Source organism: Oncorhynchus keta, chromosome 5 (genome assembly GCF_023373465.1).
Source record: "Oncorhynchus keta strain PuntledgeMale-10-30-2019 chromosome 5, Oket_V2, whole genome shotgun sequence".
NCBI classification, from domain to species: domain Eukaryota; kingdom Metazoa; phylum Chordata; class Actinopteri; order Salmoniformes; family Salmonidae; genus Oncorhynchus; species Oncorhynchus keta.
Window position 1 is genome coordinate 29,419,331 of NC_068425.1, and position 20,000 is coordinate 29,439,330.

Genomic DNA, 20,000 nt, shown 5'->3' on the forward strand with positions numbered 1-20,000 from the left:
TGTAGTTTGACTGTTCTTTAGATGATGGATGCATGACTCTCTATGTAGACAAACACATCAATGGAGTGCAATTACTCTTGGGCAGATTTAATGATGAACTGACCACAGTTACAACCATGACTTAACTACTTCCTGTTCTTGCTCAAACAATTATTAGCAACAAATTAGTTGCCAGGTAGATAATGAATTAACATTACAATCTACAACCATCCCAGCTCTGCAGATTTCGCTGTGAAGAGAATGATTAGATCATTTGTTGTGTTACTGTCCATATGTAGCTTGTTTTTGGTCACAGGTTCAGGAATAGCTGAAGAATTGCAACATTTACCTGGAGCCAACTTTGCAAATAGCACTACTGGGTCATTTGAAGAGTCATATTCTATCGATCAATAATATAATAATAGTTTTGGAATTTTTTTAAATCTTTAATTTACAATCTGTATAAACTATGGGTCTCCTGACCCTCCGCTAACGAGGGCAACTACAAAGAGGTAATTGCACATTATGATGCTTTGCTTGTTGAGCAAGTGGAAGTTTCTACTGTCTTTTATTGAATGTCAAATCAATTCAGAATGATTTGACAGCTTCCATTTAATCATCCATTAAAAGTAAGATTGAAAGAAGCTATTTTTTTCACATGGCAAATGGATGAAACCACAGACATCAGCTGTCGCTAGCAGTTCTCCATTATCAACAGGTATGAGGATGATCAGGGCTTTTTTCCCAGGAATGTTTTGTGAGTCTTGGGCTACTTTGATGTGTCAAGTGGGCGAGATGCACAGTCTGTGTTTGACCTGAAATGTCTGAGTTTAACTTCATGGAGAAAAAAAACTGTGTTGCCTAAACCGATGATGGCACTGCTGTAATTGAATGTATCTGCTATTTGTATTCACAGTTAAATCCCCTCCTGTTCCCTGCAGTGGTGCACAATAGTATAGTATAGCATAGTATAGTATGGTATAGTGTGGTGGTGCAGTATAGTATAGCACAGTGGTGCAGTATAGCATAGTATAGTATGGTATAGTGTGGTGGTGCAGTATAGTATAGCACAGTGGTGCAGTATAGCATAGTATAGTATAGTGGTGTACAATAGTATAGTATAGCGTAGTGGTGTGGTATAGTATAGTGTAGTATAGCGCAGTGGTGTAGCGAGGTGATGACCACTCCACTCCACTACCAGTGTCAACTCTCTCCTGACATGAACTGAAGCCATGTCTGACGTGTCCTCTAATCCACTGACACATTGAATGTTTCCTCTGCAAGCACTGAGTAGCCCATGTCAGTTTTCACTCATTACTGTATATAGAGTCAATGACACACAAACAAACACAATCCCGTTATTGTTACATTTACATCAATGTGATTGTAATCCTTGCTTGGACTTACTCCTTCTTAGCTCCTATGACTGTGTTGTTTTTTGTCTTCCCAGTCAAATCCTGTCCTGTCCTCATGGTGACCCTGTCCTGCACTGAAGCCTCTGAACACCTCAACCCCTGTCCTGCACTGAAGTCAAGCCTCTGAACACCTCAACCCCTGTCCTGCACTGAAGTCAAGCCTCTAAACACCTCAACCCCTGTCCTGCACTGAAGTCAAGCCTCTGAACACCTCAACCCCTGTCCTGCACTGAAGTCAAGCCTCTGAACACCTCAACCCCTGTCCTGCACTGAAGTCAAGCCTCTGAACACCTCAACCCCTGTCCTGCACTGAAGTCAAGCCTCTGAACACCTCAACCCCTGTCCTGCACTGAAGTCAAGCCTCTAAACACCTCAACCCCTGTCCTGCACTGAAGTCAAGCCTCTAAACACCTCAACCCCTGTCCTGCACTGAAGTCAAGCCTCAGAACACCTCAACCCCTGTCCTGCACTGAAGTCAAGCCTCTAAACACCTCAACCCGTCCTGCACTGAAGTCGAGCCTCTAAACACCTCAACCCCTGTCCTGCACTGAAGTCAAGCCTCTAAACACCTCAACCCCTGTCCTGCACTGAAGTCAAGCCTCTAAACACCTCAATCCCTGTCCTGCACTGAAGTCAAGCCTCTAAACAACTCAACCCCTGTCCTGCACTGAAGTCGAGCCTCTAAACACCTCAACTCAAGTGCAATACCCTCATTCAATCCCTGCCTTGATCCCTTCCACTGTCTGTGTAAATAGTGCTCTCATTCCCATTCCCCATAATATTTGACCTTAAATATCTTTATTAAATGTTTTAGGTTAAAACAATTTGTCTTTCACGATTTATGAAACAGTTTGTCGTCTATATCATTGATCTCCCATCCTCCTCAATTGTCCAAGTCACCAGCCTCCACTGCTGAACAGTATTATGTAAGAGACAGGCATTGATTAGCTAGCTGTGTCTTCTGTAAGTGAGGAAGAGACAGTGATTGCCTCCGCCTCTCATCCGCCTTTCTGTGTGGGGTCTGGTTTTGTGAACCCTCTCTGTTCAAATCTGTAAAGGTGTAAAGTTGCCTCTACTCTTTCATTCAAAAGGTGTGTGTGTGTCAATTCTCAGCTATAGAGGTCATCTGGGACAGTGGGTGATAGAGGTTTTACAAGCCAAGTCGCTCTCTCCCCCTCTCTTGTGCTATCTCTCCTTCGCTCCCTCTCTCTCTCTTGGTCTCTCTTTCTTTCGCTCTTTCTCTCTCTCTCTCCCTCAGTGTCACACATCTTGCCATCCTCACCTCTCTCAGAGACCCATATTAGTGCAATGGGCAGATTCCTTTTTGCTCAGACCAGCTGGTATCTGCAGTCATGAAGTAAGTGGTGCTCAGCAGTGCCCCCCACACCAGACCTGGGTTCAAATCTGTGCTCGATTGAGCTGTTTCCCTCAGGAGGCTGAAACTATCATTTGCATGGCCCCTGGCAAAATGCAGATGGACATCCCCACAACTGCAAACCCCACCCATCGTGGCAAGAACTTTTACAGCTGAAAGGTGACAGAGCTAGAGAGGTGTTTGTCAGACCATGAGATGATCCCATCTGCGGTGAAAGGTGACAGAGCTAGAGAGGTGTTTGTCAGACCATGAGACATCCCGTGTGTGCGCGTCTGCATGCGTGAAAATGGTGACAGAGCTAGAGAACCTTAACTGTGTTTGTCAGACCATGAGAGTATCCCATCTGCGGTGAAAGACTCTGTGACAGAGCTTAGAGAGGTGTTTGTCAGACCATGAGACACAACGGTGGTCCCATCTGGGGACGGTGAAAGGTGACAGAGCTAGACCAAGAGCTGTGTTTGTGGTGCAGACCATGAGAGAGGGTAAACCCATCTGCAGGTGAAAGGTGACAGAGTCATAAGAATGAGGTGTTTGTCAGACCATTTTGAGGCATCCCATCTGCTTTTACAGTGAAAGGTGACAGAGCTAGAGAGGTGTTTGTCAGACCATGAGATATCCCATCTGCGGTGAAAGGTGACAGAGCTAGAGAGGTGTTTGTCAGACCATGAGCCACCCATCTGCGGTGAAAGGTGACAGAGCTAGAGAGGTGTTTGTCAGACCATGAGAGCATCTGCCCATCTGTCAGACCATGAAATCTGGTGACAGAGCTAGAGAGGTGTTTGTCAGACCATGAGACATCCCATCTGCGGTGAAAGATGACAGAGCTTGAGAGGTGTTTGTCAGACCATGAGGCACCCATCTGCGGTGAAAGGTGACAGAGCTAGAGAGGTGTTTGTCAGACCATGAGACATCCCATCTGCGGTGAAAGGTGACAGAGCTAGAGAGGTGTTTGTCAGACCATGAGGCATCCCATCTGCAGTGAAAGGTGACAGAGCTAGAGAGGTGTTTGTCAGACCATGAGACCTCCCATCTGCAGTGAAAGGTGACAGAGCTAGAGAGGTGTTTGTCAGACCATGAGGCACCCATCTGCAGTGAAAGGTGACAGAGCTAGAGAGGTGTTTGTCAGACCATGAGACAGCCCATCTGCAGTGAAAGGTGACAGAGCTAGAGAGGTGTTTGTCAGACCATGAGGCATCCCATCTGCAGTGAAAGGTGACAGAGCTAGAGAGGTGTTTGTCAGACCATGAGGCATCCCATCTGCAGTGAAAGGTGACAGAGCTAGAGAGGTGTTTGTCAGACCATGAGACATCCCATCTGCAGTGAAAGGTGACAGAGCTAGAGAGGTGTTTGTCAGACCATGAGGCATCCCATCTGCAGTGAAAGGTGACAGAGCTAGAGAGGTGTTTGTCAGACCATGAGGCATCCCATCTGCAGTGAAAGGTGACAGAGCTAGAGAGGTGTTTGTCAGACCATGAGGCACCCATCTGCGGTGAAAGATGACAGAGCTTGAGAGGTGTTTGTCAGACCATGAGACACCCCATCTGCAGTGAAAGGTGACAGAGCTAGAGAGGTGTTTGTCAGACCATGAGACATCCAGAATATCTGTCTTCTCACAAAATCATCTGTAGCGTCTTAACGGTTTGGCCTACAAACTATTATGACCCCTCTATAGAAAGATGAGACCCTCACGAACACGAGCGTATTGGGACTGGGACTCATCTGAAGTCGGTACAGCCGATCTGCCAACTTCTGTCTGTAGTGTCCGAACAGTTTGGGCTATGCAGTAACACGACAACTCTGTGTAAAGGTGAGACTCAAGAACACGTACATGTTTGTTTCTTTACTCTAGGACGCCCACAGGACTCACAAGACTCGTCTGAAGGTCCCCCGGTACCAGTTTGGGCTATGCAGTAACACGACAACTCTGTGTAAAGGTGAGACTCAAGAACACATACATGTTTCTTTACTCTAGGACGCCCACAGGACTCACAAGACTCGTCTGAAGGTCCCCCGGTACCAGTTCGGGCTATGCAGTAACACGACAACTCTGTGTAAAGGTGAGACTCAAGAACACATACATGATGCAATGATTTTGTAACAATGGAAAAACATTTGCACAATTCTCATGGTGAGTGGTGACAGTGGGTGAGTGGCACCCAATTCCCTACGTAGTGCATTACGTTTCACAAGAACCTTATGGGCCCTGGTCAAAAGTAGTGCACTGTATGGAGAGTAGGGTGTCATTTGGGACACATTCAGTGAGTGTCTTTGACCTCCTTGTTGTTTGAATTATCACGTGATGGTCTGAAGTATAACGTGAAAAATCAGATTCATTTAGGATATGACAACTCTTTGAGGATTTTGGTATGTACTTTGTGATATTGTGATATTCATTGGGTGTTACAACATTTTGAAAACCTTTTCATTTGCACAATATGCAGATAAGTGCCAAGAAAATACTGAATCTGTGCACTTTCTGATACAACCATGAAACTTGGTACACGTATTCTGTTCATCATGAGGAACATTAAAAAATAAGGATCAGGATTTTACTTTACACATCAAATCATGCCATGTGTGTCACAATATATTAGGAAAATCAATACAACTTCAACTGTGTTATTTAATGTGTAAACATGTTAAAAACAATTGACAGAGACAAACAAGACCAGACAGACATCTTTGATTTTTAGAGGGTATCTTTATCTTATTCTCAGTTATAAAATATCAACATGCCTTCTCACAGGAAATAACCAAATACATACTGTACATACATTATATTCATTTAAATTCATTAGTAAAAGCTGCAATATGTAACTTTTTGGGTGACCTGACCAAATTTACATAGAAATCTGAGTTATAGATCTGTCATTCTCATTAAAAGCGAGTCCGAGAAGCTGTATATCTGTTTTATATGCACTATTTCTATGCTTCCCATTCTTATGTTTCGTTTTTGCTTGTTTTACTTTTGGTTTTGTACACCAACTTCAAACAGCTAAAAATACAATATTTGTTGGTTATGGAATATATATTTCACAGCAGTTTAGATGGTACAATAATTCTCTACACAATGGCTGCTTGTTTTGTCACATAAACTGACATTAGGCAAACTATTAGAATTTTTGCAACCAGGAAATGGCAGAGCAATTTCCACATATTGCACCTTAATTATCCTAGCCAAAACAATCAATGCATTACATTCAATCAATTCACATCTTATGAAGTGCTGTCATCGAGGAATGGTAGCCTGATCCCAGATCTGCTTATGCAGTCTTGACAACTCCTATGGTCATTGGTTTGAGTTGTCAATACAGCACCAACAGATCTGGTAACAGGCTACGAGAACAACTGATTTTAAAAAGAGCCTGACATGTAGAAAACACACAATGGAAAAGCTATTAGTAGACTGCCATTCTGTAAGCAGAGGGAAATACAATCTCAGATATGCTAATTTATTAATAATAATGTTCTGTATGTGGACTGGTCATCAACACCAAGGAGCATAAATAAGCTATTTAATCATTTAGAGTACAGAGATATTTTGCTTCATTTACTGTACACATTTTTTGTCTTAACTGACTTGATATTTTACGCACTTTTGAAAGCTCTTGCACTCAGACAGATGCGCGCACACGTGGAAGCACACAAAGACTTACGCACGCACGCATGCGCACACACACACACACACACACACACACACACACACACACACACACACACGCACACACACACACATAAACATACCGACACACTCTGAGAGAGAAAATGAAAGAGTGGAGGATAATAAAATAGTATATTCTACAGGTTTACAGTATCTGTTTGAGAAAAGCGTGAAGCCTCCAGAGAAGAGTTTCCTATTATGATTATTCGGTTATGAGTTATTGATGTCACCAACAGTGGGTGTTCCCTAGTCATCACCATAGCAACTACCACTCCCTCCCACCTGCTTCAGAGTCTCTCACGTGGTAAATGGAGAGGACACCTGGGTCGTATTCATTGAATCTGTTTTCCAACCAGAGGTCAGGCAAGAACTGCACCCTCCTGGGTGTTTTCAGTAGTAGTTTACTCTTTCACAAATCAAATGACCGTAATCAGTCTAATTAACGTTGGTGGAAACCTTTTTACGAGGGTTATAAACGAATGTCACACTAGCAATGTTGGGATGCTTTCAATAAAGAAAATCCATAATTGCTTAGATACACTCCCATTGCATTTTCTGGGATAGTTATGAAGTCCTGTTTGACATTTTATTACTGATTGTCACTTGACATTCAGTGACAAACTGTCAGGATATCTTATATAATTTGGTATGTCATGTTTATGACAATATGACAATGTTATGACACTGCAACTGGTCAAATAAAGTGGTACTGAAGTGTCTGTTGTGGTATTGATGCATATTGCTCATCATGACCAATAGACAACCAAAACATTGCATTAACATGACCAATGGACAATCACAAAACAACGTTAACCTGTTAACCTGTCAACATCACTCTTATCACAGGCTTTAGCAATTATCTTTCCAATGATACACACACACACTCATTTGTTAAAAAGAACTACTCCCCTTCAGAGCATGGAAGGGAGGTATGTTATTAGAGCTATATAATGAAGATAGTTGACCTCAGCTGATACACTGTCAATAGTCAATAATGACCCAGCATGCTCTTTACCTTGACTTGAACCCTGTCCAATCAATGTTTATTGGTCACATTGTTGTTTTTTGGTGGTTGCCCATTGGTCATGTTAATGTTGTTTTTTTGGTTGGTCATGTTAATGTTGTTTTTTTGGTTGGTCATGTTAATGTTGTTTTTTTGGTTGGTCATGTTAATGTTTTTGTTTTTTGTCTATTGGTCAGGTTAATGTTTTTGTTTTTTGTCTATTGGTCAGGTTAATGTTTTTGTTTTTTGTCTATTGGTCATGTTAATGTTTTTGTTTTTTGTCTATTGGTCAGGTTAATGTTTTTGTTTTTTGTCTATTGGTCATGTTAATGTTGTTTTTTTGGTTGGTCAGGTTAATGTTTTTGTTTTTTGTCGTCTATTGGTCAGGTTAATGTTTTTGTTTTTTGTCTATTGGTCAGGTTAATGTTTTTGTTTTTCGTCTATTGGTCAGGTTAATGTTTTTGTTTTTTGTCTATTGGTCAGGTTAATGTTTTTGTTTTTTGTCTATTGGTCAGGTTAATGTTTTTGTTTTTTGTCTATTGGTCATGTTAATGTTTTTGTTTTTTGTTTTTTGTCTATTGGTCAGGTTAATGTTTTTGTTTTTTGTCTATTGGTCATGTTAATGTTTTTGTTTTTTGTCTATTGGTCAGGTTAATGTTTTTGTTTTTTGTCTATTGGTCAGGTTAAGGTAAGGTTTAAGGTTTGGGATAGGCTTCTTTAAAATAAATCTAACACAACTTTCCATGCCTGGATTCGAACAAGCAACTGGAGGCAGATGCTTGAAGGTAACAGAGCTCACTGGTGCCTTGAGTGGCTGGTTTCCACGTCATCTCCCAACATCCTCAGAGATGGATGAAGGTCGAGTACTGACTTGTATCCCGGGTGACCGGCCTGAGTGTGCTGCCCTCCAGAGGCCACTGGACAACTTTGAGAAGGTAATAGCCTACAAGGAGATATCAAATATGAGAGATGGAGCTATATTTCTACCATTCATCAGATATAAGATGCATTTAATGCACGATTTATGAGGCCATGTCACGCTGAATCCCTCAAAGGAAATGTTTTGTGTATTTTGCCCTCTGGCTTAGTTTCACCCGATGTGGATAGATGCATACATGTTTTGCCTGAAGTGTTTGTGCATTGATATGTGTGTGTGTATGTTTGTGTGCGCACGTGTATGTGTGCATGTGTAATGTGTGTGTGGATGTTCATTGGACAGAAAATAACAGAGATGTGTTTTATACAACAAGCTCTCACAGTCTTACTGCAGAATCCAACGTTTGTCTATAAACGTTTGATTTTTAAGGTTCAGTTTATGCATTAATTACGAATGGTTAAATTTAGGGTTAAGGTTGGGATAGGTTTAAAACAAAAGGAACTCCACAGTTAAAACTTATTTAGGCTAGGGTGTATTTTTCTCCACTTCCTGTCTGACTGACGTGCCCAAAGTAAACTGCAATGAGTTCTATGCAATTCCAGAACGAGTGGATTACTGAAATCGACAGCGCCAACTAAACTGACTTTTTGGGATATAAAGAAGGATTTTATCTAACAAAACAACCATGCATGTTACATCTGGGACCCTTTGGATTGCAAATCAGAGGAAGATTTTCAAAAAGTAAGTGATTATTTAATCGCTATTTGTGATTTTATGAAGCCTGTGCTGGTTGAAAAATATGTTGATATGGGGCGCCGTCCTCAAACAATCGCATGGCATGCTTTCGCTGTAAGGCCTATAGTAAATCGGACAATAACAAGAATTTAAGCTTTTAACTGATATAAGACACTTGTATGTACCTAAAATGTTTAAAGTTCAGGCATTAATTCCGAATTGTTAAGGTAAGGGTTAAGGTTTGGGATAGGCTTAAAACCTAGCAGTTGGATCGAACACGGCCATCCCCCATCCCCATCCCCATCCCCATCCACATTGCCCTAGCAAAACCCAAGCCTACATGATGGTAATAGCCCTCACCATTGCCCCTAGCAGACGGTTTTTAAGTCTTCTACTGATGTCCTGGTTACCTGGACGGACTTCAAATTTCGCAGTCAATCGTGAGCAACCTGGCTGGTTTTCTAGGTTGTTTCTGGGCAGGACAGAACACAGTTGATCTATGAGTTGTCGTGGCTTCATAAATTCATAGTTTCTCAGTCATCTAATTTCTCACCCTCGTGCCAGTCAGACAGAGGAGGGTTGAAGAGAGAATAGAAAGATACAGCTATGAGGGTGAGAGTGAGAATAAACTGGCTTTTTACTGTTCTAATTACATTGTTAACCTGGTTATAATACCAATAAGGCACCTCGGGGGTATGTGGTATATGGCCAATATACCACGGCTAAGGGGCTAAGGGCTGTGTCCAGGCACTCCGTTCTGCATCGTGCATAAGAACAACCCTTTAGCCGTGGTATATTGTCAATATACCACACCTCTGGCGTTATTGATGAATTAACTCTTGTTTACTCTCTCTATCTCTCTCTCTCACTCTCTTGCTCTCTCACACACACACACACACACACACACACACACACACACACACACACACACACACACACACACACACACACACACACACACACACACACACACACACACACACACACACACACACACACACACACACACACACACACACACACACACACACACACAGTCAGTGATATAAAGTTAATGGTTTGAGGAGCTGCACAAATACATTCATTCTAATATGACTAAGACAATCATCAAAGACAACCAATATTTAATTGAAGACTCTTTAAAATGGTAGTAATGTCCTCCTTTAAAATTGTGGAATCCATGGTTACAAGATTACTGAGTCTATGGAACCTCTACTTGTTTTGCTGTAATTGTTTTGCTTTATTTTTGTGCGTCTACAACAATCTCCTTTAATCCTGGTCCCAGCACTAACACACCTAGCACACCTTGATTCAACCACTCACATTGCTTGATGATCAGTTGATTCGCTGAATCAAGTGTGTTAGTACTGGGCTAGAACAAAAACCTGTGTCGTCAAGATCGGTATTAAAGAACACTGATCTAACATTCAAGTCTACCATAATCCTTCACCATGACAACAACAGGCAGCTACTACTTATCCTTAACAACACCTGTGAGATGGCTCCTGATTGGATGGTTATCTTTCCCAATCCCTTCCATCTTTGATGAATTCACTCACCGAGAACATCTTAAAATCCACAGATCCGTTTTTGAATAAAAAGTCTCTTGTAATGTCTAATGCACCTCTGAGACCCACTATATATTAACAGGAAATGTCAGCAGAGTTTCAAAACACGTTAGAGGACATGGTAGTGATTGTGAATCAAATCATCTAAGGCCATCACTAAAGACTTGAGCATCAATGCCACGGGTACCTCTTCAAAGGTGAGTGGTTTCTCTCGCTGAGAGTCTCTGCGATGAACTCTTTGACTAGAGCGGGCTCCCGTTGGTTGATGGCCATCTGTTCAGATTCAGAGCCTCCCTCATCCTCCCACTGTCCCTCCCCCATCACCTCCTCCTCCCCATCCGTCCACAGCAGTATATCAGAGACAGTACCAAAAACGTCCCAATGTCAAAGCGAGGTTGATATGTCACAGAGGAATTCCTCAGTGTCACTCTCCATTCCCATTTACAAACGGCTGGCTATAAAACCCAGTAATAAGCAGCCGCCATGATGCTCGTTTATCAGTCCCTGATCACAGTCAAAGCTCATCGTCAGACACTGTCGGAGCAGTAATACAGTCAAAAAGACAGGCAGTTATCCAGGCTGAATGATCAGTCTGTTAGATTGCTTTTCCGCATGAACGAGTGGAGAGATGCTTCTCAACACACTGTTGCTGGGTTGTTAGTTCTGTTCTGCTGTTTGTGCTCAGCAACATTCCTACTTGATGTCTCAACTTTTCTTCTTCTTATTCTCAAGCATTCTTTCTCTCACTTCAGATAGATAGATTGTTGCGTATTCATACACCAACCACATATCTTTCTGTCTCCTCTTCTCAGACACTCTTCTCTCCTCCACCTCTCCTCTCCACCACCTCTCCTCTCCTCCATCTCCTCTCCTCCATCTCCTCTCCACCACCTCTCCTCTCCTCCATCTCCTCTCCTCCATCTCCTCCATCTCCTCTCCTCCATCTCCTCTCCTCCACCTCTCATCTCCTCTCCTCCACCTTTCCAGCCCTCCACTCTAAATGTCTGTTGACATTTGAAAAGCTCAAAGAGTCCCAGAATCGGGTCATCATCAAGGTCGTCGTCAGGGAAACCCTCCACACTTCCCCCCTCACGAGGAGATGCAGATGGGCTTGCCGTTCTTATCGTACTGGTATACCAGCATCTTGATGCAGTGGGAGTTAGCAGGGGAGATCCAGGGACTACTGGTGATAGAGAAGTTGTGTCCAGCGTAGAACGGCGGCGGCTGCTTACGGCATCGGAACAACGTCCGGAGAACCGTGGCCGCCATGGTCCGGAAACGCTTGCTGATGAAACAGTAAAGAAAGAAGTTGACCCCGGTGTTTAGGAGAGCTAGCATGTTCGCCACATCGGTTAGGAGGTGCAGAAGGCGGGCGGGACCCGGGGACGCCGGCGGCGCCGTGTACAGGTGGTAAAGGATCACGACGGTGCGTGGTGCCCAGAGGACGGCAAACACGGAAGTGATGGCGAGTAGGATGGCGGTGGTCTTGCCCGTGGAGTAGCCGCGCAGGCGGAAGCAGCTGCGACGGCGCTGGAGCTTCCTGACGATCATTGCATTGAGGGAGAAGAAGACGGAGCAGGGGAGGAGATAGACAGTCGCACAGTGCACCCAGACTAGCACATGCTGCGCAGCACTACTACTACTCCCCCTTCCTCCACTTACTGTACCACCTCCAGGTAAACCATGCCACAGCTCAGGCCACCAGTAGTAAGGCGCCGCAGACACCAAACACCCCATATAGACGCCCATGATGACCCGCCGTGTGCGGGCCGGGTAGGAAACGCTATGATACTTCAACGGGTGACAGACTGCAATATAACGGTCAACGGTCAAGGGGACCGTGATCCAGATGGAGGTGTGGATGGAGGAGAACTCCAGGACCTGGACTGCCTTGTTGAGGAAGGGGGGAAGGGGCGCGCCCAAAATGAAGTCCTCCAATATGAAGTCGACGAAGACGATGAGCAGGAGGACCAGAATGTCAGCGGCGGCGAGCGCCAGAAGGTAGTTATAGGAGGACTTCTGACGCCGTAACACCAGCTGGGAGAGGATGATGACAGTGAGTATGTTGGCTGGATGAGGGGGAGGGGGAAGGTTATGAGGGTGACACAAGGGAATAGGTTTGGGAGATGAAGGGATAGGATGGGGAGGCACAGATTGGTGGTTTATGGAGGGAATGAAAGCAGAGAAGAGGAGAGGAGGAGAGTGGGCGGGAAATGTAATAGGTGAGAGTTGAGAAAGAAAGATGAGAGGGAGAGATAGAAAGCAGAGTGGAAACAAGTTGTTGCAACGAAAGAAAGGAATGGATGTGAGGGGGGAGAGTATGAGCCAAGGGTCAGATATATGGGGAGATGAATGGAGACAGAGATAGGAAGGAGAGGAAAGCGAGGGGGAAATTACATGAGAGGAAAAGCATGGAAGTGAAGAAAAAATAATGATGAGAGGTTGAAATTGAAAGTGGAATGAAAACAGGTTATGCCAAAGGAAAATGAAAGAGAGAGGAAGAGAGTTAGTTTTACTGGGGAGGTCATTGACAAGGAACAACAAGCACACCCACACATGTACATGCACACACACACACACACACAAAAACACACGTCTACACAAAGTTTAATTTGTCTTCCATTTATTGGCATGAAGAGAACCAGATAACAACCCTTTACATAACCCTAACAAGTGTTGTGTTCGAGGCCACTTAAAGCGAGACTGGTTCAAGACCAAGACCGGAGCAAATCGAATCTGAGTCAAGACCAAAGAACGGAGGAGGGCGAGACCGTGTCAAGACTGAGATCTGGAGGGGGACAAGGGTTCCGTGACGAGTCAAGACGAGACCAGAAAAATGTCCAATTCAAGACAAATCACCACCAAAATAAGAGTTCTAAATTATTATTATGACGAAGGAACATTAGATGAACCCTTTCAAACTTTTTCAGCTAGTTGGCCGTCAAAATTGCACTGATAAATGATGGGGAATTGTAGCCTCCTCGTCCTTCTGCAGATTGCCTGCCAATGCTTGCTTGTCCCAACCAAGCACTCAAGCTAACTGGCTAAAATTGGCTAGCTTGCGAGCTAGCTACTCCCAGACACAAATGAGAGAACGCCTCACTTTGACAATTTTTCTCGCTGTGGCAGAACTGGTTAGGCTGTTTACATGTTATCTAGAGTGTTACCTAGTGTAGTTCTTGAATAACTATGACTTTTTCCCCCTATATTTACTGACACTGGTCATATTCAGCAGGTGTTTCGGATTTTGCAAATTCATTAGTTGTTTTGCACTCAGACGTGAGTGCTCTGAAATCGGAGAAGATAGGTAGAGTGAATTTGCGACACAAAAGATATGCTAACTGTATAACAGTCGTTTAAGTTCTTGCTAGATAACCAAATGACACCTGCATCTCTAGCTGTGTATAGCCACCAAAAAAAAACGATATGAGGGGAAAAAGTCAGTCACACCCACTCTTCCAATGGCATAAAATGACATCCACCTAGCAGCTAACTATCTAGCTAGTTATCTAGCTAACATTAGGCTCTGTGTTTTTAGCTACATAAATAGACACGCTAGCCTATTAGCCACGTTATGACTGACTTGTGATCATTGCCCTCGCTAGTTTGATTGTATTGACATTCCCAGCCTTAGTTACATTCGTCGGTTTTTGTCCAGAATATTGAGTAATTGAAACGGAAACAGTGCATGTGGAGGCAGCAAACAATGTACCAGGCCAGCTGTGATTTACAACCTGATAGCAATATGTTTTGGACTACCAAGAAATGTATTGGTGGATTATATTAATCATATACTGAAATGTATTGGTGGATTATATTAATCCTATACTGAAATGTATTGGTGGATTATATTAATCCTATACTGAACTGTATTGGTGGATTATATTAATATATACTGAACTGCGTTGGTGGATTATATTAATCTATACTCAAATGTATTGGTGGATTATATTAATCCTATACTGAAATGTATTGGTGGATTATATTAATCCTATACTGAAATGTATTGGTGGATTATATTAATCCTATACTGAAATGTATTGGTGGATTATATTAATCCTATACTGAAATGTATTGGTGGATTATATTAATCCTATACTGAAATGTATTATATTAATCCTATACTGAAATGTATTGGATTATATTAATATATAACTGTGAATTATATTAATCCTATACTGAAATGTATTGGTGGATTATATTAATCCTATACTGAACTGCGTTGGTGGATTATATTAATCTATACTGAAATGTATTGGTGGATTATATTAATCCTATACTGAAATGTATTGGTGGATTATATTAATCCTATACTGAAATGTATTGGTGGATTATATTAATCCTATACTGAAATGTATTGGTGGATTATATTAATCCTATACTGAAATGTATTGGTGGATTATATTAATCTATACTGAAATGTATTGGTGGATTATATTAATCCTATACTGATTGGTGGATTATATTAATCCTATACTGATGTATTGGTGGATTATATTAATCCTATACTGAAATGTATTGGTGGATTATATTAATCCTATACTGAAATGTATTGGTGGATTATATTAATCCTATACTGAAATGTATTGGTGGATTATATTAATCCTATACTGAAATGTATTGGTGGATTATATATTAATCCTATACTGAAATGTATTGGTTATATTAATCCTATACTGAACTGATTATATTAATTAATCCTATACTGAAATGTATTGGTGGATTATATTAATCCTATACTGAAATGTATTGGTGGATTATATTAATCTATACTGAACTGTATTGGAAATGGATTATATTAATCCTATACTGAAATGTATTGGTGGATTATATTAATCCTATACTGAAATGTATTGGTGGATTATATTAATCCTATACTGAAATGTATTGGTGGATTATATTAATCTATACTGAAATGTATTGGTGGATTATATTAATCCTATACTGAAATGTATTGGTGGATTATATTAATCCTATACTGAAATGTATTGGTGGATTATATTAATCCTATACTGAAATGTATTGGTGGATTATATTAATCCTATACTGAAATGTATTGGTGGATTATATTAATCCTATACTGAAATGTATTGGTGGATTATATTAATCCTATACTGAAATGTATTGGTGGATTATATTAATCCTATACTGAAATGTATTGGTGGATTATATTAATCCTATACTGAAATGTATTGGTGGATTATATTAATCCTATACTGAAATGTATTGGTGGATTATATTAATCCTATACTGAAATGTATTGGTGGATTATATTAATATATACTGAACTGTATTGGTGGATTATATTAATCTATACTGAACTGTATTGGTGGATTACTGGTGGATTATATTAATATCTATTGGTGGATTATATTAATCCTATACTGAACTGTATTGGTGGATTATATTAATCCTATACTGAACTGTATTGGTGGATTATATTAATCCTATACTGAAATGTATTGGAAATGGATTATATTAATCCTATACTGAAATGTATTGGTGGATTATATTAATCCTATACTGAAATGTATGTGGATTATATTAATCCTATACTGAATGGATTATATTAATCCTATACTGAAATGTATTGGTGGATTATATTAATCCTATACTGAAATGTATTGGTGGATTATATTAATCCTATACTGAACTGTATTGGTGGATTATATTAATCCTATACTGAAATGTATTGGTGGATTATATTAATCCTATACTGAACTGCGTTAGTGGATTATATTAATCATTGGTGGATTATATTAATCCTATACTGAACTGTTTGGTGGATTATATTAATCCTATACTGAACTGTATTGGTGGATTATATTAATCCTATACTGAAATGTATTGGTGGATTATATTAATCCTCCCTATACTGAACTGTATTGGTGGATTATATTAATCCTATACTGAAATGTATTGGTGGATTATATTAATCCTATACTGAACTGCGTTGGTGGATTATATTAATCCTATACTGAATATTAATCCTATGTATTGGTGGATTATATTAATCCTATACTGAACTGCGTGTATATGGAACTGGATTATATTAATCCTATACTGAACTGTATTGGTGGATTATATTAATCCTATACTGAATATGTATTGGTGGATTATATTAATCCTATACTGAAATGTATTGGTGGATTATATTAATCTGTGTTGGTGGATTATATTAATCCTATACTGAAATGTATTGGTGGATTATATTAATCCTATACTGAAATGTATTGGTGGATTATATTAATCCTATACTGAACTTAATCCATCTATTCTGCCAACAATGCTTAGTATTAATCGTCATGAAACGTTGAGTCAAATAGAACATATTTTTAAAACGTCTTCTAAAGTTGGTTTTATAGCATAAACTGGGAATTTGATATTTTTGACTGATATTACGATTGTCTGTTCGTTTCATATCCGCAGAGTAGTTAAAACGCTGTCAGTTCCACTTTAAACTTTAGATCATCGGTTACTTTGCTAAAAGTGAAGTGTTTTTTGCAATGGGAATTAAAAGTTGTACATTTCAATTGGGAAATGCTTAATGGTTGTGATTTTGGATTCTTATGATTGGGGCCTACTGGCTTATTATGTCCTAGTTTATGGACTGCTTATCCGTTAACATCATGCTGTGTGTGACTGCTGTCTTTCCATCAGCCCTATACTCTAATTCTGCCAAAAGGTTCGTCCCTCCAGTGAAGGAAAGGCACCCTGTGAAAATCCCATGTTTTCCTAATGAAAATAAATCAATAAAAAGAGAGCTTTCCTATAGATTTTTCAAATTGTCACTGTCAAAATCACACTTTTTTAACACAAAAAAAAAACTAAAATGTAAGGGTCTAAATATACAACAATGTTTAAACTACATCAATCTGATTGGGTGGGCCTCTGTCCACCCAGGCCGGTCCATGTCTACACCCCTGATGCAAACAGCACATGATGAAAATTGTGCATCACAAATAGCCTACCAACCAACACTTTTTCAATACCTGGTTTGCATACCCATTGTTGCCTTAGTTAGCATATACTGGTAGATACCATGTTGAAACATCTGTCCTACTCTACCAGCTACCGATGTCATTCTTCTGTGAGCTGCTCCATGACAAATCCAGTTGAGAGCTGCAGGCTCTTGCTGCCTGCAAATGATATTCCACTGAAACTAGGCTGTGTGCAGCACACATGTGAATATATTTCACGTCCTTTGCGTTTGTGTAGGCTACTTTGTGCATGATTTCCCTATTGTACGACATCATTGATAAGTTGTATCAGTAGGGATTAAGTAGTGAGTATATGCTTCTAGCTGCGTATACCCTCCAGTACACCACTGGCCTGAATATACCCTCCAGTACACCACTGGCCTGCGTATACCCTCCAGTACACCACTGGCCTGCGTATACCCTCCAGTACACCACTGGCCTGCGTATACCCTCCAGTACACCACTGGCCTGTTGAAACATATGGGCCTGCGTATACCCTCCAGTACACCACTGGCCTGCAAATGATATTCCACTCCAGTACACCACTGGCCTGCGTTTGTGTAGGCTACCCTCCAGTACACCACTGGCCTGCGTATACCCTCCAGTACACCACTGGCCTGCGTATACCCTCCAGTACACCACTGGCCTGCGTATACCCTCCAGTACACCACTGGCCTGCGTATACCCTCCAGTACACCACTGGCCTGCGTATACCCTCCAGTACACCACTGGCCTGCGTATACCCTCCAGTACACCACTGGCCTGCGTATACCCTCCAGTACACCACTGGCCTGCGTATACCCTCCAGTACACCACTGGCCTGCGTATACCCTCCAGTACACCACTGGCCTGCGTATACCCTCCAGTACACCACTGGCCTGCGTATACCCTCCAGTACACCACTGGCCTGCGTATACCCTCCAGTACACCACTGGCCTGCGTATACCCTCCAGTACACCACTGGCCTGCGTATACCCTCCAGTACACCACTGGCCTGCGTATACCCTCCAGTACACCACTGGCCTGCGTATACCCTCCAGTACACCACTGGCCTGCGTATACCCTCCAGTACACCACTGGCCTGCGTATACCCTCCAGTACACCACTGGCCCTTTGTGTTTTACAAAAAGTGCTCTCCTACATAAGAGCTCTGGTGTTACAGTTGCTGTCCTGTCAGAACCACTAACCTGTCACACACTGAAGGCCTGTAGGTGCACCACGACGCAAACATGTCTATTATAGATATAAAGGCTGTTAAGATATTCATGTTTCAAGGAAGGAGTGTATATATTTGGCCTGGGGAAGTGGTTTAATGCGCTGACTGAATGGAAGCTGATAATTAGGAGTTTTTTACTCCGCTGGTCTCCGCTGGTCTCTGGGAGAAATGAGACTCTCTGAGACTGAGTCAAGACCGAGTACAAATGTTTCCGGCACCAAGACAAGACCAAGAGAGTCAATATGTGGTCTCGAGACCGGACTACTACAATACTGACCCTAACCCCTTTCTAAAGACTAATCATTTGCTCAGTAGAATATTGCCTGTGACCATTTTTCCCTCTCCTCTCCTCTCCTCAACCTTCCCTCTCTCTCTCACTCCCGACTCCCTTCCCCCTTTCAACCTCATCCTTCACTCCCTCCCTCCATCCCTTTCTCCCCATATCCTTCCCCTCCTCCACCCTCCACCTGCTGCGTTACGAGGGGGGACTTGCGGGTCCGTTAGTTAGCCCGATTAAATAATAATATACGGCGCCACAACAAAACCAGGGAACAATGACAGCGCACCGTCACGTCCTTGCTGAGTCGTTGAGGCTCCGGCTGGCCCAGATAAACAGTCCAAGGACACCACCCTCTCTCTCCCTCTGTGTTTTCCTTCACCACTTGATTCTTCCTCCTCTCCTCACACCTTCACTCTTTCTTTTCTTTTCTTCCCTTGCTTCTTCTTCCATCCTTTCTCTCCCTTTTCACTCCTCATTCACCTCTTTCTTTGCTCTCTAACTCCCTCCCTCACATTCCTTATTTCCTCTCTCCTTCTGTCCCTCCCTTCTGTCCCTCCCTTCTATCCTTGATGGAGCATGGGGAATGACTCAGGGGACATGGAGGGACAATCACAGTTTTCTATAATTTTCTCCCAGTCTCACTCCCTCCCTCCCACCCTTCTTAAGGGTCGTGCTGGGCCATGGTGAATTGTTCATGAGCAAGATGTGGGTGATAATCACAGTTTTCTATAACTTCAGCCCCCTCCCTCTCTCTCTCTCTCTCTCTCTCTACCTCTCTCCATCTCTCCCTCCCTGCATCCCTCCCTCCCTCTGTCATGCTGGGACAATCACAGTTTTCTATTATTTCCTCCCTCCCTCCATCCCTCCCCTCTTCCTGGGACTCTCTGCCAGTAGTAGGAGAAACGTGGACA

The 20,000-nt window shown here is 42.0% G+C and overlaps 1 protein-coding gene and 1 long non-coding RNA gene across 3 annotated transcripts; one reads left to right on the plus strand and one right to left on the minus strand.

Annotated features, from left to right (window-relative positions):
- Positions 1 to 5,445: 5,445 nt before the first annotated feature.
- Positions 5,446 to 10,081, plus strand: LOC127930113 (uncharacterized). 2 transcript variants are annotated; one of them, XR_008136816.1, is made up of 3 exons: positions 5,446 to 7,785; positions 7,853 to 7,980; positions 8,020 to 10,081. It is a non-coding gene; the product is annotated as an uncharacterized LOC127930113 (long non-coding RNA). The 2 variants fall into 2 exon arrangements; XR_008136815.1 differs by having other exon boundaries at positions 5,446 to 7,726; positions 7,821 to 7,980.
- Positions 10,082 to 11,584: 1,503 nt separating this feature from the next.
- Positions 11,585 to 17,622, minus strand: gpr139 (G protein-coupled receptor 139). Its single transcript, XM_052520017.1, has 2 exons — positions 17,619 to 17,622; positions 11,585 to 12,682 (listed from the first exon to the last, which is right to left on the minus strand). The coding sequence occupies exons 1-2, from the start codon at positions 17,620 to 17,622 to the stop codon at positions 11,703 to 11,705; spliced, it is 984 nt and encodes a 327-aa protein (XP_052375977.1). The 3' UTR covers positions 11,585 to 11,702.
- Between the last annotated feature and the right edge of the window lie 2,378 nt (positions 17,623 to 20,000).